Source organism: Enoplosus armatus, chromosome 1 (assembly GCF_043641665.1).
Source record: "Enoplosus armatus isolate fEnoArm2 chromosome 1, fEnoArm2.hap1, whole genome shotgun sequence".
Taxonomy (NCBI): domain Eukaryota; kingdom Metazoa; phylum Chordata; class Actinopteri; order Centrarchiformes; family Enoplosidae; genus Enoplosus; species Enoplosus armatus.
In genome coordinates, this window is record NC_092180.1 from 14121213 (window position 1) to 14145999 (window position 24787).

General features: G+C 39.3%; 1 protein-coding gene across 1 annotated transcript in view; it reads right to left on the reverse strand.

The window, feature by feature from the left end:
- The window catches only part of galnt18b (UDP-N-acetyl-alpha-D-galactosamine:polypeptide N-acetylgalactosaminyltransferase 18b), a 66862-nt gene that overhangs the window by 15266 nt on the left and 26809 nt on the right, over nt 1-24787 (reverse strand). Inside the window, exons 2-6 of the mRNA XM_070926435.1 lie at nt 20962-21157; nt 18169-18335; nt 12231-12414; nt 10803-11000; nt 10417-10531 (exon numbers count right to left, since the gene is read on the reverse strand). Of these exons, the coding sequence (XP_070782536.1) occupies nt 10417-10531; nt 10803-11000; nt 12231-12414; nt 18169-18335; nt 20962-21157 (860 nt within the window). The remainder of the gene's footprint in view (nt 1-10416; nt 10532-10802; nt 11001-12230; nt 12415-18168; nt 18336-20961; nt 21158-24787) is intronic.

Genomic DNA, 24787 nt, shown 5'->3' on the forward strand with positions numbered 1-24787 from the left:
AAGAGCTAAATACCTTTAATGTAAATGTAATGTGAGTGGAAGTGCTTTATTCATTTTTCTGTCTACAGTGATGCCAGTTACCAAGCAGAGCATCTAGTGGCTTAAAGTGGATTTTGATGGGAATACGCACAAGGTTATTTCACAAATCTTTGAGGATATGAAGCACAGTAATGATGCAGTTTATGGTGCAGCAATATGTCAAATCAAATTACAGAAAATTCAATCACAAACTTTATGATTGGATTGTCAATCTACTTCATAATTTCATGAACTCTTTGCAACCTCTGGTTTGTGTATGGTTCGCTGCCTTAAAGTACTCCACCCAAAATCTATCTTTAGCGTGTCAGGCACTCACCCCCTTGCAGGCTTGAAAGAGCGGCTGTAACATGTTTGTGTTTTTCTTCTTGACTAAGAACAGCAGCAGCTTGAAGTCGTGTCAGTTACAACGGATTCCAAACTTTTCACAGCCAAAAAAAGAATCAAGACGTACATAAAATGTCTCAAACATGCTCCTGCAGAACAAAACATTTCTCTGCTGCTCATTCAAATGCTCAGTATTGTTCCACTGGCTAAATACAGAGCTTCTCTGCTGTGCTATTTCCCTACTCAAAATTCTGTATTTCCAACCAGTGTATTAACGCATTTTACTATATTACCCAATTATTACTACGGCCATTATAATGGAGAGACTTTGATTGTCAAATTATAGCTTAGCAATCGCAACTGGCACAACAGGTCTGTGAAGCTTTGGATGTCTCTATATGTTGAAGCAGTGACCATGAGGCTGTGATTAGAGTTATACTCCAGCCAAGTTGTAAAAAATGGACTGTGTGAGCTGCAAATGTTAGCATGCCTGGTTAACTATCTACAGTAGTAACCTTGTGTTACTTTCAATGCCAAGAGTTAGCATCATGAGCTAACTACAGGAGTTACAGGTTACGGTAGGGGGAATGGGGATTCAGGACCAACACGTGCTGTGTGGAGCCGATCCTGGAGGCTACTGTACGAGAGTTTAGGCTGATGTTAGTGGCTCTGTCCTGCTCTTTTTTGGATTATACCACGACCAACTGGCTGCCATGCAATACAAGAATAATGTGCTGACGTTTTACCTGGAAGACGTAGCTTTAGCTTCAGTCTTTTATGTATATCAGTGTGCAGCATCAAGTACAATTTTAAGGTCCCTTTAAATGGCTCTCATTTTAAAACGAGTCAGCTGAGAACTTGAAAAAAGTCAGCAGGAGACCAACGCACAGAGATAGCGTTAATTAGCTAGCTGGCTAGAACTGATAAAATCTTCTGGTGACAGTCGTCATTTCAGCTGACAAAGCTGATCGTCGTCGGCTAGAAATGAGAAGCAACCTTTGTTAACTTCTGTATAAAATCTGAGACTCATTGTTTTATACATTTTGAGTGCTAAATCTGCCACTTTTATCATTGTAAACCGAATAATGCTGCATTCAGTAATGTTAAGCTTGACAGGCGTAGCAACAGTAACTAAGGGTGGCTGAACTTCATCAATTACTCTCCTCATTACCATATTATTAATAAGATACCCCATTTATTACCTAGGTCCTATTACCATTACATGATATTATCCTATTATTAACTTGTTATTACTGAGCTATAAAGTGCTTTTCTTTATTTTTGTCATGGAATAAAATTACAAATGCATTCCTGAAAAGTATTTTACAGTCCCTATTTACAATTAATTGTAACAGAGGTGTATATATATATAGTTTCCAGGACTTCTCTGGTGGAGCACTATGGGGTGTTGTGTCTCAGGCTGGTGAACGTACTCGAGACACCACAGAGGATTTTAAAATGATGATACGGTGTCGTTTCAAGCTGGGCAGACTGAGATCTAGAGACCCATGAGTTCATGCATCAGTCATGCCATGAGTCATCACTGCAAGCTGGAGGTAGGGATATGATGAGGTAGGGTGTGTTTTCATGATCAACATCATGTCCCTTAATAAAAGCTGACAGACCTTTGACTACCACTAGATGTAAGGATATGATAGAAGCACAGCAGCTTTCTCTGAATACATTTTTTTTTAACAGGATACCACAAGGAAACGACGAAAGAAAAGGGTTCACAGTTTTCTAAGAGACTGCTCAGTCACATCTAAAACCAGGTCAGTTTCTTTGGGATGACACAATGTAAAATACACTAGATTACATTTTCATTTGCACTCAAAACAAAACAGAAATCTAATTTAAAAACAGTTTGCAAAGTGGAGTCTTAAAAGCTTATACATATGACCGAAATCTCCTTTGTTAATTTAGTATGAAACATGTGTAGCAATGAGCTACAAGCATTCTGACAGCTTCTGATGAGGTGACACCTTGTCGATGATAACTGTCAAAGTTGAAAAGAAATGCAACAGCAAAGGTAACATACTTCTTCAGCCTCCTGACAAGAAGAGCAGAACCTCAGGGACTTTTTGACCAGATATTCTTGTGATTTACTATGCTGCTTTAGGAATTTTCTCTTTTCATTTTATACTCGTCTGTGTATCTGAAGCTATCTGCTTTCATCTCCCTGCACCACATCTCCTGCCCCCCTAGAAACCTTAACTGGCTTTAAAAAAAAACCCACCCTAATATTTCCTACTGTATTCATTCCACATTTCCCCAGTATTTTGTGATAATAAAACCCCTTCACATCAAAGCACTTACTTTCTTTTAAGGTAAACCTGAGCTCCCTCTTTTACTGCCCAGAGAACAGCGTGGAAGCAGTGCAGACAACTGGCATAGAGTTTCCACTGTATGTGTAGCAACTCGCACTGTCTGAAAAGGGGAGTACATTTCCCATCCTCTCCACAGAAACGCTGAATCATTTACAGACTATCCTAAATCAACACGATACATCTCCACCACTGTCCTGCAGCCTCCATAAACACACAGTGATGTACTTCTGACATGAAGGATGTGTTTCTCTAACTTGACAACATCTGTTAACAAATCTAGACGTGCACTCTTGTTAATCTGAGTAAGGTTGGTCTAAGAAAACTACAATAATCATCAGACCGTCAGTCTCACTAATGCCAAAACAACCAGATGTAAGAACAGTTTCTTTTCACATCAGTCTCATGAACAGTTACATGTGATGTTAGAAAACAATGCAGTAACAAAACATCTACTGTAGTTACAAATTATATGTATTAAAATTTTTTATATATAAATCAACATTTACATATTAAATATTATCCATTATTGTGACCTGCAGACATGTTTTCCATTTGTTGTTTATTTATATATGTGACAATTTTTTTCTCCTACCTGTCTGCACATAATAGCTATATGTTTTTGTTTGTTTATATCTGTCTAGCTTTGTTGTCTTTTGTATGTCTACGTGCATCATCTTGTACTTTGTTCTTAGCACTATTTGTAAGTACATGACATTAAGAGCCACTGAACTGAACTGAAGATGACCATATCAGTCGAGTCTTGTTAAAGTCTTCATGAATGTTTAAAAGCCTTAAAGCCATCACTTTATATTAGACAGATAAAGTGTTACAGTTTCCATGTCTGAAAAGGACTGTTGAGACTAATTCTCTCTGGACCCCTAAACTAGAGCAGAAACAATAAGTCCATTCATAGATTAGTTGAGTGACAGAACATTTATCGGCAACACTTTTCTTTGTGTTATATGATAGTAACCTGAATATTTTGGACTGTTGGTTGGACAAAACAAAAAATTTGAGGACACTACTTTGGACTTTGGCACGACTAATTTATTAAGCATGATGGTTAAAGAAAATAAGTTAGTTGCAGGAAACAATAAACCTATTCAAAAATGCTAGTCCATTCTTCAGTACACCACTTGAGTCCAGCGGAAAATATGTTGACAATCAGTCAGTTTGCCCTAAAACTTGGTGCAGATAATCATGGTCAGCACATGACATTGTTTTTGATTGTAGAGTTTTTAAATAATTGTTTCAATGCTGTAAGCACCAAAAACTCATTTCATGAATCTCTATTGTGTTTGGGTGGAGGCAGAAGTCTCGGAGACAGAGATCTCAAAACCTAGACCAATTAAACCAAAACTATGTGCATGGCTCAACAAGCGAGAACATATATTGTTTTTTTTGTAATTTGGTTAACTAATCCTCTAAATCCTAAAAATCCCAATGCAGATTGTTAAATTGATGTGGGAAATGAAGCCAGGCTGCCAGCGTTGAGGGTAAACGTTCCACATACCCCTCCACCATCCGTTTTCATCTGCGCTGACCCTCAGTTGGCTCTGAACGCTGGCCTTGAACATAAATCGCTAATGAAGAATAAATGCATATAAATGTAATTTGTAGGAGACAGGACAGCAGTAATCCATGCAGACAGCCATGTGAAGAGTTGTAGTCTTGCATTATTAATGTACCACTTACCATCACATCCCGTCTAACTGAAAACATGGAGTTTTCTAGAAGGCTAGAGATGCTGGTGAGTTATCTGATTGGTTGTTTGTGTTGTCTAATTATCTGTGGACTATTAATGGTAGCATAACTAGCCTCATTCTTGTTGTCTTATTTTCACGTCATATCTTTGGAAATCTGACTCTTGCTGCACTACTTTATACAGTCAAAGGCAACCACTGATGTGATGAAATACAAAGCCTTGTGAAGAAAATAAAATCAATGTTCATTAAATGAACAATAAATTCTCTCAGATATTAATTTAAAGATCTGATATTCTACATTAATATCCACTAGCCTGAATCTAGCTCCCCAGAACAGTGTTTTCTTTCAAAATGCAGCTGTGGTTGCTGTAGACTGATTCAACCTCCAGAAGCAACACTCTCGTCTGTACTGGGGAAATCCCACCAGTTGCAACCACTTGAGAGGCGCTTATTACCAAACAAAAAAAGCCTGCAGTCTGAACTCCGATGAGCACAGATTTGCTGCGTCGACGTGAAATTGAACCCACTGAGAACAAAAGCATCTTTTTGACGAGGGACTTGATTTATTCTTTAATCTAAACAGTTTCCTTCCTCCTCACAATTGTTATCATCAGCACAAAAAAAGTGTGAATCTGAGACAAGATAAACATTCAAACATGATGCTATATTACACACAAACTCCTGCACACAGAATAACACCTTCACACAATCATCAAGCAAGTTCTCTGTCTACACAATAACCTTCATTAGCACTGTGTACATAAGACCACCAGAAGAATGAGAAATCAAAATAGGTTAATATGAAGCCCATACTGCCACCAAAACCTGATTCACCGGGTTCGCCATCTACCAGATCAAATCTGATCCATCCTCTCCATGGGGATCCATGCTCAAGCTTTAGTATTCACAATCCAGTAATCTCCCAACCAGTGTTTTGAAAAACTGCTGCAGCCACTCTGTGTTCACCCTCCCCAACTCATCCTACATCCTCATTGAGACTGTAAAGAAAACCACAACCCCCCTTTGCTCTCCCGTTCCTGCAGGCTTGTCGTAGCTGCAGTCGGCCTTAAAGGTTCCATATTAAGCTCTTTTCAGCTCTATATTTTGAGAGTAACTGCATGATTCTTATACTGGCCCTTCATGCAGCCCCTCAGTTCACCTTCTGTCTGAAACAAGCCGTAAACTTAACAACCTCCAAAAACTTGAAGAGTAGTCCTGAGCGGGTGCATGAGCGTCCCTGTACTTGGTGGGCGTGCTGTGCCTGGAGGAGATGACCTGCTGGGGGCGTGGCTGAGTGCTGCGACTGTATAGTTGTGACATCACAACCTTAAGGAAGTACTGACGGTTAGGTTAACAATGTGCTTAAAAAAGCCATACAAAGGATAGGAACAAACATTATTTAGATCAAATGAAGGGTAACATGGTTTTAAAAGTTTTGTTATGAGCTCAACAATGTGCTCTGGAGCTCTGCCATGTAATGCTGTGCGGTGTAATTAAAATCAATTCTAAAACAAATGAACCAGAGTAATGAAGCTCATCAGAGTTATGTGAGTCTACTGGTGTTTGTTAGAAGTCTGTCTGCTTATAGCTGTTTACTGTTAACATGACTCTTATTAAAAATACAGTGTCCTTCTGGTTACTGTAGACATTGTCATTTTTAGGATTCAATTATGGTTCAAATAGCATTACTATAGTCAACTATGCAGATTTTACATTGCGTGAAGCTGTGGTATTTCTCCTGGTGCTACATTACAATTCACATTACCTCTGTCAGACAGAAGACTTTCCCATTGATTGTCCTGGAGGTTTGAGATTACGCAGTGGGGTTCAATGGATTTCTAGCCGCACAGGGGTCATGAAACTCAATCAGTGCTGTTCTACAATTAGAGTCATTATGGCACAACTTTTGGTGTTCATCCAGTGTGATTAAACTGCCTTTTGTACCTTTCAAATGATGGAGAAAGTCAAAACAGCAGTGTAAAAAGGGAATAAGTGGGACGTATTTTAATGCAGGTTTCCTATTTTTATCATACATATCAGATCAACAAGACACAGCTGAGTTCGTCAGTCATTCATTCATATTTACTGTTAATGCTGAGTGAATGTGGTCTTTTCGTTTCATTCACTTGAAATGTGCTTTACAAATAAAGTTATTATGAACAAGCTACTGTAATTAAGACAAATAATGTGTGAAGTTAAGTCAACCTGTTTTAAAAAGTTAACACGGACAGACTTTGCATCTTTAACTGTTTTACATCTTGTTGTACTACTGCTGTGATATATTTTATATGTTGAATCTGAGCCAAATGTAATATGTTTTGTATTTATGCCTTCAATCGTACCTCATACATATATATAAAACTTTCTATCAAATTTAAAGATTTCAGCAGATATCATTTATTCAGAGTTTTTAACATGTGGATGAATCGTTTTTTTAATTGGTAGTTGATCACATTGTGCAAGTTGCCAATCAATGACAATATAATGTATTTTGAAATATTACAGCTGAATAATTCGTCACTGTGAGGACCAGTTTCTCAGAGTTTTATTTTTTCTATCTATTTTTGCTATCTGTACTTTTCACATTGCTATTTAAAATGCACATAAAGATAATATTACACGTTGTTTATACTGAATTACTGAATATAAATTGCATGCCGAATATTTGGGTGAAATGTAATGTGTAAATCATTATGATGACAGTAATGGTGTTTTATTGCCACTTCCATAAATACTGTGCACAAAGCCCGCCTCATAATTGTTTTTCATGGACCTCAATGATGCTCATTTCTCAACACAACCTTCCTGGCACTGGTTGAGAGTGATGATGTCTGCTCTGGTCTTTTTGTGATGCATTGTTCCAGGCTGGCTTCACTGGCGCAATACCCAGTATTCACAGGTGTTTTGGGAAATCATTTGTATTATAATTCAGTTTCAGGGTCCTGTCCAATTTGCTGTGTGTTCTACTGTACAGGTCTGAGCTGAAGGATCACCTCACAAAAACTATATCTTTGGTTTGGCTGCATATCCATCTCAGTTTTTTGAAAAACAAATCAACACATTGTGACTTGAAGCTCAAATCGAGAGCTAGGATTGTAGGACAGCTATGACAGGCTAAAGTTGTATAGTGGGCCAAACTCTGCGTTGTGTTTTATAGTGGACAAGGACTACGCTTCCCAGATTTATCTTTCAGCAATTTATTGCCACAGATGGCATCATCATAATGTTGCTGCATTCACAGGGTCTCTTTAGGATAAATGCTCAGGACTAAAACAAGGAGTAAAGTAAAGTTGGTAAAATAAGCAGTCACTAACTTCCTGCTAGAACACTCTCCCCTATAGACAGATCCGCCAGCTGGTTTATGTGTTGTGCTCGCTGCACTACTGCCAGCACTGCAGTGGCAGAATCACTGTCTGTGAAACCACGGATATTTGGGTTTACGGTTTACAATCGACCCTTTCTGACAGATGTAAATGTAAAGTGTTTCAGTCTCAAATCATTAGTTTGAAATTGACAGCTTTAGCTAACTTTTTTTGTGCCAACCTCCACAAGTTAAAAATAGAAAGTTAGAAAAATATATAGTAATAACACTTTATGAAGGATAAGAAAAACATGTGTTGATGTGTACCCAAAAAATCTGCTTAATTCTCATAGGAATTTATAACACCCTGTTCACACCACTACAGTTGCACCTAAGCATGTTTTATGACACAATACTTAAAATAAATGAAACATCATTATGCAGAAATAGTCAGCCTGCACTTTGTGACCAAATGTGAATAGAGAGCAGCGGTTCATTTCACCGTCACACTACCCAGGACATCCCTTTCAAGCCTCAGCCAAAGCCTGTAGCTGTTGGCCTGGTTTGAGTGTGTCTCTGAGGATCCGTCAGCAGCCAGTCTGTGTGCTGGCAGGTGGTCTGCAGGCATGACCAATACACTGCAGACAGGCAGACAGGCAGACAGACAGACAAACCCTGCTGGGGCTCTTCGGGACTGCTAATCTGGGGCCAAGCCAGGGTCCTCAGGTCTTGTAGCTCTCAGCTCACTGTGTCACTCTCTGTTTCAAAAGCATTACTGAGCTCTAAACTACATTAACCTCCAGGCAAGGGCGAGTTCCTTCAGTCCAACATACCAAGCAAGTAAACAACATGGGGTGTAGCATTGAACTCAAAACTAAGACACAAAACAATGAACCAAAATGATTCAAAAACTGTTTATACATGGGGGCTAGGACCCCAGTTTATAATATATGTGATAAAATCATCAATGTGTCCAGCTATAAAGCAATCAGTGGGGCTATTATCAGGCCCAGGAATTCTAAAAGCATGTAATTTCTGGAGGAAAATGACTTACGGGACTAATCTCCCTTCTTTACTGATGATTGCATCTCTGTCATTAGCGAGGATGGATATTTCCACATTCGCCGTCCTGTCGCAAGCTTGTCTCCATTTCCTTCTCAGAGTGCAATCTAGCCAGAGTGACGCTGAAGAGGAGCTGTCCCCCACTTCTTGCTGTTATTGAACAGGCTGATAGCTGCATTAACGACTTTGTACAGTAGAAGTGCTCTATCATTAGCTATCCCTATGGAGGGCCTTTCTTTCTGCGGCCCATCTGCTTGTGGTACTGCTGAACTGATTTTCAAAAAACGATTTTCATCCAAGGCAAGTATAGTACTGTGAGAAGAATGCAACATAACAACCACAGACACAGTGCGTCTATCTGCTCTGAACAATGTCGGCATTCTCTTCACACATCGCTGCTGACAGTAACAATGACTTTGAGTCCTACAACTCTCACATGTGCTTCAGTGGGATCACCGAGGGATAAAGGTGATCATTCAGACTTCAGAATTAATTAGCAGTGATTATTTATTCTAACTAAGAGAGAGCATGCAGTGTGTTCTGGGTACACTGGGTACGCTAAATGATCCTCCGCTGTGTTCACTTGTTCCTGTTAAAGCATGCAAGTACTGTAATCACATTAGTTGTTTAAAGGCGTTGGTGATATGCTATATTTTTCTTATTAAATTAACAAAAAAAATATATATATATGAAGGATTTTATTCCTGGCAGTGTGGAGAGGGCTTTGACACAGTATTTCAAGCTTCATGTTGGAGAAATAAAATTAACCAAAAATATAATTCATCTGTTGAATAAATAAAAAGATAGAAAGAAATTGGTCGGGGTGCACTGGGGGAGAACTTGGACTCATGACCTCAGTATTTCTGGGCCTGGGTACTGTAGATTACTGTACTTTGACTCCATCCCACACACATTACACCGTCCTGCTGCTGTAAATACGCACTACAGCACCAAATGTGTATAAATCCGCGGCTGAAAATAGTCCCAAACAAATGCGCTATTTACTGCAGTTTGAGTAACATTTGCTAAACACTGCTGTGCCCAGCTATTGCAAGAAATCACTGTGCCTTTTGATACATTTGTAATGTTCAAAGTACTACTGATGAAGATCATGTGATATGATCAAAAGCTTCAGGACAGCTGCTAAAAAGATCTTGAGGTTAGAGTATTTGTTATGTCTTCAGTAGGTACCAGTGGGCTGAGTATCACTAACTGATTACAAGTCGAAAAGTATAGAGATGTGTCTTTTTATGGAATTTGTTGACGACAATAAATAAAGAATAACATCTGCCTTCTAGTCATAATATAGCTCTGAGGATAAATCACATTCAACTAAAATAGCATTTTATCAAAAGCCCCATTTTGACAGTTTGCAGAACATTGGCCTTTCATGAAAACAAAAACACATGTTGGCTGGATATCCTACATTAGCCAAAGCTGCCACTCCACCTCTACACTATTTTTAAACGCACAGACCACATTGCTTGCAGCCAACTGACACCTTTCAATGAGTTTAGTTTTTTACATAAAAAACCCCATAAGGCCCTGTGTGACCTTGTTCCCAACAGCTATTAAGTGTCATTATCATAGTTAATTTTCCACACATTACCTAGATGAACAATGGCCCATGGCCACGGGGGGTGACATTATTACTCACCCTGATGCCCAGCTCCACATTTTCTCCCCCGTACACCTCCATCCCCTCATCCAGCAAACCAATCTCCTCAAAGTACAGCCTGTCCACCACGAAGCAGCCAATCAGGGCCGGGCTCCTGGAGGGATTAAAGATGATGAAGATCAGTTTTGTTTGTCTGTTGCTGTCCTGTGCACAGGTAATGTTAGCTTGGCTCAGTTGCTATAGTGACAGAAGGGACAAGAAGAGAAATCTGACCTTGCATAACATATAATTTGTTCATGAATGCTGCATGGATTACCCTTTTAGCAGGGCTGACATTTGTTTACTTAATTTCAGATAAAAAATATCATACTAATAATATTATATTATTTGAATCAGGCTATGAAGACATTGCTGTGTTCACTTACTGGATTGGTGCACTCTTGTTGCTCTTGTGCCACCAGGACTTGGGCGGGTTGAGGTAGCGACACCACAGCTCCCAGTCAAAGCCCTGAGCAGACAGCGGGTACTCTTCAATCTCAAACGTGTCGTACTTGATGTTATCAAATGATGGGGAGATTATGCGAGTTCTGTCTTCTTTAATTCTCTGCAGAGCAGGTTCAGCCCTTCAAATATGGAAAGAGAAAGTCATTTTACTGTGAGTGTTTGTTTTGACAGGCTTTCTCCGTTACCTTTGTGATCACGCCTGTCATGTAAGAGGGCACTTTTTAAAAACCAATTTCACGATTTCAAGATGAATTCAATCCAATTTATTAGTCTGACAAAGCATAATTTCCCATCTGATAAGATGATGGATTTTTTTTCATCAAAATATGAAGAAATAAAATGCATTTATTCGTTTGCAAACTCTTAATGAAGTGATTAAAAAACTACACAGTACATTTACAAGGTAATTTAATGTGCATGTGTGCCCCTTACTATCGACCACATGGCAAAAGGGATCAAAGTTATTTACACTCCCCTTTTAAATGCATGGAAACCATGTATGACAAGAAAGTGTAGGACGGTGTGTGATTTCTTTGCCACTAGGGAATTCATTTCAAAGACTGTAATATAAGGATTTATAGCAATAGTTCTATTCTTCATTTTGTAAAATACATTGATTTGCTTTCCTGTTGTGAGTTAGATAAGAAAATTGACACCACTCTCACAACTGTACGGCTATAGCCAGGAGACTAGCTTAGCTAAATGGAAATAGTGGGAAACAGTTAGCCTGGCTCTGTGTGGAGGAAACAAAATCTACCTACCAGCACCTCTAAAGCTCACTAATTAATACTTTATACTATATGTTGTTTTTTTATATTGTAAAAGAAAATAGTGTGGATTTTGCTACCTTCAGTCAGCTCTTTATGCTAAGCTAAGCTAACCGGCTGCATGCCGTAGCCTTATAAACAATGGAGTGGTATCAATCTTCTCATCTAGCTTTTGGCAAGAAAGCAAATTCCCAACATGGCAAATGATGGCTTTAATTTTTGGGGATTGAGAAAGCAGATACAGTTTACACATTTCAAGTTAGACATTTGTACAATGAAGATTTGAAACCACATCAGCTCAATGATAGTAAAAGTGTGGATGTTGTTATCTTGTGGAGTATGAGGACCCTGGCAGATTAGGGATTGTTGTGATCTTGCGAAGAGTGTACTCCATTTCTATATTGTATAAATGTTTTTTTTTTTCACAACACAGAATGAAGTCACTGGAAAAAGAGCAACCCACAGTATTTCTTTTTCAATTAAATAATTTTCTGTAAACCCACAGAGTGATATGACTCAAGGACCAGCGTTCTTGTGTTGAGCTGTGCTAACCTCATGACGCACTCGTTGTGAGTGACTCACCAGCCAACGTTGAACTCGACGTGGGCATCGAACAGGGCAACAACTGGGGCAGTGGCAGCCCTCCACCCACTCACTCTGGACCGGATCAGACCCTCCTGCTTGGCATGCCGCACCATCTTAATAAATCCTGGACGTTGGCTGTTAGTCTCTGACACAAAATCCTGTAGCTTCTCCTTTAGTTCATCTACAAAACACACAAACACATTCTATGTCAATATCTCCAGTTTTTGAAGATCCCATATGAGATAGGTGAGTAAAGGGAGAGCTGCTTGTGAACAAACTTCCACCCACAAGACATCGTCATGTCCTCCTCCAGTGGGCAGTGTTTCATTGGTAAGAGGCCAAAAGTATGCTCATGCTTCACTGCTTTGATCACTGGACCAAAGAGGCAGCAGCTTGAGCCAGCACTGCAGACCTCCATGGGGCTTACCAGTCATAACGGGATATTGCAATATTGAGGACTCAGCCTGCAATGCTTTTCAAAACACAAGGGGAGGAGATGGAGATGGAGATGGAAGTCCATCCGTTTTAATGTTTGGCTTCAAAGTTTACCTCCATTATTATCTGAGCTATACGCTGTATGATGAGTCATAGCCTGCAGGATAAAAGAGCCAGTGAATCATAGAAGAATCACAGTTCTCCCAACAAGTTATAAGTGTTAGCAATTTTTCTCAATTTTTTCGAAAATACAATAAATTACAGCAGTGTATCAGAGGTTTCCATCGTGGTCCAGTGAAGAATTTCAAACCAAGTGAAAAAACCTTGATCTGTAATGTAGTTAAGTCTTCCACTGTTTCTTTAGAAAAGGCTTTGGAGTGGTGAAATGTGAGAAAAACCACATTTATCAGTATCACAACTCTATACTGTACCTTCAACTAATTAAAGCTGGAAAAAAATAAAACTTTCATCAGCATTGTGTTTCATCATCCATTGTATAAATCACCTTTGGATGCGTCCTCACTATTTTGCTTTTAAGCGCTGGTACCTTTTGAGTTTTAAGGGAATTGGGAGCAGTTGCGAGCAGACAGAAAGCGGACGCCGTGAAATCATGCTGTGTCTGGCTTCTTCAGAGGCAGGGTGAGGCACTATATAATGTCAGAAAAATAGTTTGATTTTCCAAAACAATATAACTGGAAAAAAAGTTTATGAAAACATTGGCTGTATTTTGGAAGTTTATACCTGTTATTGAAAGAAAGTGCACAACATGAGACTCACGTTTGATAAACAGCACAAAATATGATTAAAATGAACCTGCTTCAGCACTGATTTATTTGAATGTGGACTGTAATTTATAAATATTTTATTTCAAGTATTTTTCTCCTACTTTGTAAAGAACAAATATAGGCTGTTTGGCGATATAGTCAATGTTGGCACCTGTTAGCAATCAAGTATCACAGCACATCAATCAGTGCATCTACAGTGCATTTCAATTAATACTGGAGATTATTTCGCCTCATATCTTTTCATCAGAAATCACTTTAGAGGTTGGCAATGTTGACTCATGTTTTGTTTTAACTTCTACTGCCCGTGGTATCTTGATTTAATAAAAACTTAACAAAAAGTTTAGTCTCAACTTTGGATGGTGTATATATAGGTTCTTCTGAGTGAGAAAATAACAATGCAAAACAAAGCAACAATTAATAAATACATTATTGGATGACAGTGGAGTTTACATTCACTGTTTCTCAACAAAGTGCATTGGGTATACCCTTTAGGCCTGACAAAAGTGTTGAATGCATCTCCTTCCTCATAAAACATTTTAAATTGTGCATTGTTTACATCACTGCCCTTGTTGGTGCATTGCTACGCTTCTTTGCGCTTTACGGCCACCAGTTGTTGATGAAAGGAATAGCTTTAAAATTGGTAACAGGAATGCGTATCTTGTCGCCTGCATGTTCACACTCATGCATATGTGTCCTTGTGCATGTGCACAATACAAACTAAATTGAACCACAATTGCTCCATAGCTCTACTAATGGTCAAAAATCCCACGAGGCACCTTTAAGTTAAAGTATATTCTTACCTAATCCATAACACCACAGACACAAAAACTCTTGATGTGTTTGATTACCCACAGTTTTGTCTAAGCTGTTCCTTGGGCAAGAACTGACCTCATGAGTCAGCTGGGGAAATAAATACAAATATTAATAAAAAGATATCAAAGTCAGAGATGCAGAGTGTTTCACTTATCATCCCAGTGGATGCTGCTGGTCCTTGAAACCCAGAGAACTGCTGCTATTTCTCACCAGGCAATAAACAAGTCTGGAGCAGAATAATACTCACACTACATACACCGCATGCAACATTAAGTTCAATGGTACATTTATGTTAAGTATGATAGTATCCGATTCAGAAGAGCAGGCAGAGGTCGGTTTTTCTATCCTTTCTGGTTAATTGCAAATCCACTCCCCAGGTGTAAATATGCCCTTGATTAGATATCCAGAACTTAAACCAGAGGGCCTCAGGATCAGGAAGGCCAGGGCTGAGAAACACTCACTTTAGCACGTGTAGAAGGAAAATGTCTTCACTTTGGACTCTTAATTCTGGCTAATGGAAAGCTACTGTAGTTACTCATACGAGCAGCTGCTGGTGACGTTTTACCAGATTACTGTATCTATAATCATTTTCAATCCATCAATAATTAAGACATTCTGATGTGTGTGTGAATTGAAAATAAGAATCATGATGGGTTATTTCTCATAAAAAATCATAATAAAGCACAGTTCATTACACCAGGAATGGCTGATGGCCACCAGTTATTCATCATTCAGGACTGATATCCAGCTGAAGCTCAGCTGGAAAGCAATGGGTTTTTGGATGGAACAACAAGCAAACAGGTTTCTAACATCACTGTGCAGTCAATTCAGTAACATATTCAAAATGTAACATTGCATGAAACTGTGTATAACTACCTGAATATGGATCCTGTTGGTTTGAATCCACAACAAAACACTAAGAACTGAATTGTGAAAATGTCATAAAAGTAGTTGGGAGTTTAGTAATTTTTTCCTTCGCTCTATAACCTGTTGCTGCATTAACTGTATGTTAATGTGAATGTATGTCTGAACTGAGCTTGGCTGTCTAAGCCTTGAATATTGTATGTTCTCTTCATGCATGTTCAAACTAAACACCATTTATCACCAAACAGGTGTTACTGCTTGCACAGCAGATGGCAAATCGGCATGGATACAGGTCTCACAGTTTCTGTGTAGTTTGCACTACACCACTTGGCAATTTCTGACTACACAACTCTGCAGGTGTGAAAATCTCTGTTTAAAATATCCAACGGATACTCGCTCCTCCTCCACAATTTCACCAGTCTTGGTGAGAGACTGACAGTTTGTTAAAAACATTTTGAACACATATTGCTGCAGTTCCAGTACAAATGTACACTCTTTGTATTTTATAGTTGGCAGGACATACATGTAAACTCAGCTTTGTTGGTTTTTGCTGATATCGTCCCAGCTTTTATGTGCCCTTCAGCTTTCATTGGCTAGACCTGCAGCGACTGCTTGCTGGATATCCAACTGGTTTCAAACTGCTACTGGAATTTTTCTGGCGCCGTTGACTGAATCCACATTACGTCACACCACTCAGGGACGCACAGAAGTGTAAAGAGAGTAGAAGTCAGCAACACATTGTCACCACACGTAGTCTGAATTCACTTTATACACTGGTCTCTTAAAAAAACAACCCATCTTGATTGAATTACAGCTGAAATGATTGGTAGACTAATCCATGTGTTGATCAGCAGAACATGAATGGGCAACAATTTCAACAATCACTTAATCATTAATTGTCATCTTGGCAAAAAAGCAAAAAGCAAATCACTGGTTTCTGCTTCTCAAATGTGAATACATGCTGTTATTTTCTGACATTTTATAGACGAAACAATTACACATCACTTCATAATGAAAATAACTGTTAGTTGTAACTATAGTTGGTTATATAATTATATTAACAGTTTGTCTCCTTGGGATTAGGGCTGCGACTAAGATTCAAATCTCTCTGATGGGCACCTGAAGGACTCCATCACCTTCACAGACGAGCCGAATCAGACTCAGAAAGTCCCTGACAACCAGTGATCAGGCTGAGACACCAAGGGAAACAGATGGAGGTTTGGATAAAGGCATTTAATTCTTTCTGCTGTCTGCATTTTGCTTGAAATTAGCTGCTCGTCACAAAATCCTTCACCCTCACATATACACAAGACTCCTTGGTATTATCATTTAAGTTAAAGTATGGAATCGAGTCCTCTGACAGCCTGTCTAATAAGGGAGCCCTTCTAAAACCCCACTCTTACACAGACGAGCCTTTCTCGGGCCACAGCTTGGGACATTATCCAATTAAGGAGGAATCAGCTAGGTCAATTTGCCCTTCTCTCCCTTGATAGCTCCACATTCTCCTGCATGCTAATGCCTCTCGGAGGTGAACTGCGACAGTGGTGGATGACTAATGTAAAGCTGTGGATGCCTGGGAGGTTAGCTGTGGACGATGACCCCCTCAACAATCTCAGCAGCATCATGGGTCAGCAGGCTAATGACATTTAGCACAGATAAGATTCACAGTCATGGTGATAATGATAACACCAGGCCTATCAGAGGCAGTGTGACAGAGTGCTCAGGCAAACAGGGTGAAATGCCATCAGCAAAATGTCACTGCGTGACTTGGGTCCCTGAAGAAGCTAAAGGCAACTGCTCCCTAGCTCTCAATTATGCAATGAAATATGAATGTTTACAGTATCTGATGTGATAATCCAATGTGCTAAGAGGACTGGGAGCAAACTTTTGCAATTTCATCTTTACATTTTTAGGATGAACTCTGGATATATTCAACTTTCTGGTCAATAATATCCTGAGGGAGATTGATCATTCTTATCCTAGCGTATTGAGACAGTCTGAAGTAGCTACCAAGACATACCACAGTGATCTATACATTCTGTTCCAGCAGGCTACAGGCCATGCTACATGTTTTGCATTGTTGACTTTGGTAAACATTTTCTTCCCAATGCCAGTATTTCTCATGTTGATTGCCCTTAATGGCTGTTTCAGTCCTTGTTACAAGCAGCACAGCCCATTTAAAAGTGTATAGCCCATAAATGACCTTGGCACAGTATCATTACCTTTCTATAGCCAGCTTTCTGCTTTTGTAATGTAGTTAAGTCTTCCACTGTAAATTATAGGTCCACTTTTCACAGGTGACTTCAGGTCTATTTCTTGCGCCTTGCATGGCAGACTACAGTCACCTATCAGTCATCTCACACATCAGTCATCTCGGTAATAACAAGTGAACAGAGCTCCGCAGCTACACAGCATATACTGGATATCTTTTCAACCCGACACTGTTTACACTACATCCAATGCATACAGATGTAAAAATTAGAGTTGCAAATGCAGACAAGATATGTACAAACACTTCATCACCTTGCTGGATTGTTATCTGCCTCAGGGCAAATTTCCTGGCTTTGCAGCTAATTAGTGTAATTCATCTATCGGTTAAATCCAGTGAACACAGCCCCCAATTAAAAACATTAAATGAGTCTGGAGGCCACGAGAGGAGCAGTAAATATCACAGATACAGATTTCTCAACACATGAAGCAATGATATGTAAACTATAGGCCTCCTTTAACACAGAGCTGCTAAAGCTGCTCTAAAATGGTTGTTAGCATGTTTGCTAAGCTCTGCCCCCCTTAGTTACTGTTGCTATGCCTGTCAAGCATTCCGTTCTTACATAGCACACAGTTTACAACGATATCAGTGGCACATTTACTATCAAAATAATTAATAAAAATAGGCTAACAGTAGTGTTTGAAACAATTGGTCCCTGATTTCAGACAGAGTAGACAAAAACAGACTTCTCATTGCTCTCTGCTGTGCCTGGTTACGGTTGCTAAACTGCAATTGGTCAATAGTTTTATAATAAAATGATGCTGCTTACTGTTATTGCTGTTGTCGTCCACCAGGATTATCTCTTTGAGCAGGTGAGAGGGCGTCCTGCTGATGGCAGAGTGAATAGACCGCAGGATGACGGACAAGGCCTCGTTCACAAAAATGAACACAATGCTCACTTGAGGGAGGTTTAAAGGGTAAGTGACGTTTCTGCACCTGTGGAGAGGACACAAACCCTTGGTGAGGCAATGTTTAGACCTGCATCTCGTCTAAAGGATTAACTGATATATTTGACATTGATTCCCAAAGAGCAGTCAGATTGCATGCCAACCAAGCTACTTGGCAGACTATATCAGGACCCTGTTTTCATGAATCAAGGTATAAATGTAGGCACTGGCACCAGTTCATGGCCAGCAGATTTTTTGGAAATTTAACGACGAGAGTGCTTCGGCAAAAGTGGTGCACCTGCAATGCAGTTATGAAAAGGGATCCGTTTAGGAGGAATAAATAATTGGTTGTGTGGTAAAGTCTGACATCAATCGAGCTCCTCTCTGTCCCTTTTAGAATATTGTTTTCTGCCACCACATGCTGACATTTTCAGTTGTGAATAAGGAGTCCAGCCTCTTCTCCCAAGAGGAAACCAACGCCTGTTCCCAGGAAATGCAGAGAAAGCAAGCGCTAAAAATATGATTAAAAAGCTGCAGGTAATGTCCCTTTTAATTTGAATTAAGGTTTTTGAAATTGAAATCCTGATCATGTTTTCTGTGTGTAATGTCACAAATGCGTTAGAAGACAATTACTCCCTCACTGTGGAGTGTGGTGGCAAACTCTCCATAATAAACATCTTGACATGACCATTTAATTTAATTGTAGAGAGTAAATTGTGTTGGGATTGTGATATCTTACCTGTTTCCTCTCCTGCCTGTCAAATTTAACAAAACCACATCGCTGTAAAAACATCATGCCTGTTGTATTTACAGAATGGCATGGCTTGGGCATTACTTTTGGGAATTGTGTGCAAAATGTGTGTGTAATTAATGTATCCCCCTTGAACAGTTTGGGATGAGTGTACAGAGCCAGTATTAGTGGGAATGGATGGTCTGAAGGGAGTCTAGTGATATGCAGTTGAGAAAATGCCCTGAAGATCTTTGAGCTGTGTAAACTTTCGCACCAGGATGTCACCCCTGTGCGCTCATGTAACCCTGGTGATGTGAACATGAAAGATGTGCTGAGAAGTCACAGCCAACCAGTGTGGTGTGGACAATTCCCTGTACAGATGTTATATTATAGATAGATATATAGATGTAGTATTGACTTTGCAGTATTGTGGTGCTTCTTTGTCCAGGACTTAATCAAAGTGCCCACAGTGCACTACAATAACTGTTCAAGGCCTTGAAAATGCACATGCCCCTTAATTGTTATACTGCAGATGGAAAGCATGTACTTTGTCCTGCCTCCTTCAGATGGCCACAGTAAGAACTGACCCTTCATCAAGCCCACTACAAACAAGAGTTTTCCTTTGCCTACATATTATGATTAACTAAGTGTTTGAGAGGGAACAACAATGTGTTTTTCTGTGTGGCAAGTGCCTCATGAGTTCCTTTGTTTACTACTGACAAGTGAATGATCCTCAGAGCTAACAGCACAGAACACCAGGGGGGATACGGTTGACCGATATGAGCATATATACAGCTGAAATGATTAGTCAATGAATTGTTTGAGATTTTGACAAATTGTTTAATCATGAACGCCTGACATTTGGTTCTAGCTTCTCAAATGTAATTTGATGCTTTTCTCTGTCTACATAATAGCAAACCCAATCTTTTATTATTGGCATGTTTCACATTTTTGTGACATTTTACAGACAAATCGTTTAACAGAGAAAATAACTGGACGATTAATTGATAATGAATGACCATACAATGACCATTTATACCGTGGTGACTACCCCTTTAATATTTCTGGGTGTGTTAGGCTATTGTGGGCAATGTTGCAAAATACTAAGCAGAACTGATGATTGTCAATATTGGATTTTTCCAAGATTTTTAGGGATGGTACCGTCAGTCTGTTGGTCGGCCCACCACTCCAGACTGGTGTTCCCTTAACTTTTCATCTAGCACCACCATCAGGTCAAACTCCCAACTGGTCCAATACTTTGGTTTATGACCACATACCTACAAAACCCATATCCATACCCATCAGCCTCTGCTGTACTTTATTGTACTTGTACTTTGCTGTGTTTATTGCTAATTAGCAAATGTTACCATGCTAACACGCTAAGATGGTGAACATGGTATAAACATTTTACCAGCTTAACAATAGCATTTTAGCATTGTCGTTGTGAGCATGTTAGCATGCTGAGCATGTTACATGTTAACGTTACCCTGTTAACATGTAACTTAAAGATATAATATATCATTATTATTTTATATCATAATATATATTGATATCCCATTATAAAATTAAATATACTGTGATAGAGAAATTAACCAGATTGCCCACTCTTACGTAGTTCACACCACAATTACACTGCACTACCAGTTTGTTTGGACTGTTATATAGTACTCCACCTATTTTTAGTGTAATTGAAATCACCAAGAGGTGCAAGAGAGGAGAACAATCTGCTTGCACACAATCAAACTGCCACTTTTGCAGCACAAAATCTGGGCACATAATTCAGTCTCCATCTGTGATTCAGATGTGTCAGAAAACAACAGAGAAATAAATCGTTTACTCAAACACAGGACCCTTTAATAGATCTATATCAACACCTAGCATCTAGTGTAGGGTGATAGTCTATAAACATGACAGTGTTTGAGCACTATTCTACTTGCAGTCTTACCCATCAGGCCTGAGGTCTGGTATTGGCCTGTCAAGAGAGAGACGATCACTGAGGTAGCCATTATATCCATAGTACTGGAACATCTTCAGTGCCACCCGCCTGTTGTCTGGGCCGAGCTCTTGACCCCAGTGAGCGAACAGCGACGAGTCAGAGAAGGATGTGTCCGCCTGACCGTCCTCTCCCCTCCCTGGAGTTTCTAGGAGGCACAGGAAGACAAATAGCATGAATATTTGTCTAGGCCACTGCCTTTCAACCCACGGGTGAGATTGTGCGTATAAGGTGACATTTAAAGAAAGTGGAAAAATGATAGCACTAATATAATCACTGTGATAAATGCTGTGTTCCTTGTGCAGTAATGTATGTTAGCAGGTGAAGGGTGGCCTGTTATTTACAGAGACTGATTGGCTGTCCTTCAACAGAAACACTGGGAGTGCATACACATGACGAGAAGCTCTGGCATGCTTGGACAAAATATTCAGTCCCTACCAGCAGCGGATGGGCTCTTCTGTAGCTGACATTGATCTTTGACCTATGCAGCGAGGAGGAAGTGAAACTAATTTCCCTAAAGGTATCGCTAGAGTAACACACACAACCTTCCTTTAACAATTAATCAAGTGGTAATGTGTGATCATTTTTGTAAGGTTGAGAAAGTGAACCTTTCTGTGAGTGTCGTTACACTACAGAAGATTGCAGAAGGACTCCCTTTGTGCTTAAAAGGCTGAAAACTGAAAAGGGTTTCAAATGAGTGCAATCCTGACTCATTTCATAGCTGAGTAGCACTGACAGCACTGAGAACTCACATTTAGTGTGACAAACAGTATATTACTGCTTGTGGTCCTTGTTGATAGACTCAGTTCATGTCCAGACTCCATAAAACACCGGTGGCATCTGTTAAAAATTCTGTCCTGCCTCCAAGAGGTATTAATGGACTTTAGAGACAAACTTCTGAGTGTGCTTAACAGTCAGGGAGCTCTCCTGCACAGCCGGTGTAAAGGCAAAAAATACAGCTTATAAAAGGAGATAGAAATTAAGTGATATGATCTTGATGAATATACAATAAAAGTTTCCCAACTGCACTTGCATGATTACAGTCTGTAGCTCTGAAATCTCAGCGATTACGTCCTCTGTGGATTTATTTTTCTGCACCACAAATAAAAACATGTTAACAGTGCGAAAGCCTTCCCAGGTTTTTCATATAATACAGCCATTTCATTGAGTCCTTGTACCTGTTGGGACATTATGCAGGGATTCAATAGTGTGCCACAGTCTGGTCTGAATATTGCAGAGCTTTAGTGTTATTGAACAGCACATTGATATTTGTGATCTGTGAAAACATGGGGGTGCGGGTGAGAGGTTGGTGGCAGTAACCCAGTGAAGTTGAGAGTGTAATTTCATGTGTACTGAAACTGTAAGCTATATGATGTGTCACCTCAGTGTAGTATATAGAAACAAGCTTACATTCTACAACTTATACCACTAAACATAGGGTTTCTAAGAAGAACAAAACCCAGAAAATAATTTACTTCTTATTAATTTACCTCATTGAAATTTAATTCCATGTCATGGATAATAATTGCACATGTTTAATTAAAATGTCATAATCAGCAGGAAATGTAATGAAAACTGGTGCTGGTAGCACTGGCTAATAATTTCATTAAAGAGAAGGCATCAGTCCCCTGCAGTACATTGAGGCTAAACAACAATAAAAAAGAGACCAATATTATTATGAAGCCTCACTGTTTTAGGTTACTGCTGACAGACTGAGGTTATCGGGGTGATTCACAAGCTGCCAGACATAATAAACGCTTTTGTTTTCTTTTTCATAGCAAAACGAAATGCAAGCTAGGAGAAGATAAGAAGGATTTCTTCTTTTAATTAATATTATTTGTCACAGCGGTGTTGTCTGCTGCTTTAAATTAATGTATGTCTCTCAAGTGTCAGAATACGATAAAGATGAATGAACAGTTTAGGCTAATAAACGAAGATTGAGATCCTTTTTTAAAATCTCAGACATGCAATGAAATAGTGAGGAATGAACATAAACTAAGAAGCCTCAAAGACCCAAAGAGGAGAGAAAAGGATTTGAGCCTTCAGTGAGACTACAAGCAAAAGACAAGGTTAAGACAGTGTGTGTGTGTGTGTGTGTGTGTGTGTGTGTGTGTGTGTGTGTGTAGCATGCATGTGTTTTAAGCAGATTGGGGAAGGTTAATATTCATGAGAAGATTGTTTTAACATACGAGTGACAAACAGTCAGCCAAATAAAAACTAAGACAACAATATGGAAGCATGAAGGGATTACATTATGAACCGAAACAAAAAGCACTGCCTCTGAAAAGGCAGGAGCTTACAGTAAATGTCTTTGGAAGGTGAACAAAACTAAACTATTGTACCTGTAAAATTTAAATATGCAGTACCTGTCTTACACATCTGTTTATTGAGAGGACATGTTTATATTTACCTCAACACTGAGCCTGACCTTTACACAGGCACAGAAAGAAGCTTTCAATGGCCTCTAGATATTTGGTGATGCAACTTTCACTAAATATTTATATTTGCTAAATATTCAAAAGCTTTAAAAACGTACTGTACACTAACTGCTCAGCACCAAACAGCAGACACAGTTAGCAGCTAGCTGGTGAACATAGTGGAGCATGCTAAAGAGCCAGATATTTCAGAGTTGTTGGAGACCAAAAACAAGCTAAAAGTGAGTGAATGTTGGACTGACATTCACCTGGTGGACAGACACACGACTCCAAATAAATGACAATGTTGCTCCGTAACTGATGCATAGTGTCAATAAGCAACTGTTTGCTAAGATGTTCACCATATAAACTTAAAAGGGGATGATGTGTCAATGTTGGATGAGAAGATGGATACATACCACTCTCATATCTGTGCAGTAAATATGAAGCTACAGCCAGCAGAAGGTTAGCTTAGCTTAGCACAAGGACTGGAAACAGGGGGAAACCTCTAACCTGGCTGTCCAAAGGCAACACATTTGCCTATCAGCACCTCTACAGCTCACTAAATACGTTACATCTCATTTGTTTAATCTGTATAAAAACCGAGGTGTAACAACGTCAAGTTGTGGTTTTGTAGGCTACAACGATTTCACAAAATGTTGAACTATTCCTTTTTATTTTAATGATCAAAGGGCAGCTTAGTGCCAAACCAATATAAATATATTACTCTCTGCAGATACTATATATAGATATAGATATAGTGAGTACATTTTGTTAGCTTTAAATAGTGTGGTACTGTGTAAAATGTTTCAGCTAATGTATTCAGTAGTTAATGTACGGTACCAAAGGTGTGATTTTGCAAAAGCAGGCAGCATTATTTCCTATGATAATGTATGAATTCTAGCTGTAATGAAAGTTATAGCCGCGGCTAATTGAGAAACACCTGAGCAACCAAAGCCTCCAACATTTACAACAGCAAATGTGGTAGTATTGTACAGTATTGTACACACACAGTTATGTATCTTTTACAAACCACTATGACCTAGCTGTATTTAAAAAAATACTCAGTGAAACAAATCCAAAAGTCAACCAACATCCAAGGTGAGGCAGTGAATGGTGAGAGTCTGAGGCGGAATAACTCCAGGTCCTCACATTCAACACAGTTACTGTTTCACTGCTGTGAAGCAGAAGGAGTGTGCCTCTCTCTTATTAAGACAACACTGTGATTAGAATAAGGACAGGATAAAAGCTCTGAAAGTCTTTCAAACCCTGTATGCCTGAAGGCCCGTTCATTTGACTTCTTGTGGTGGTGATTAATTAAGCCTACAGAGACAGTTTACCCAGCGGTGAATCCCTACAGCAGC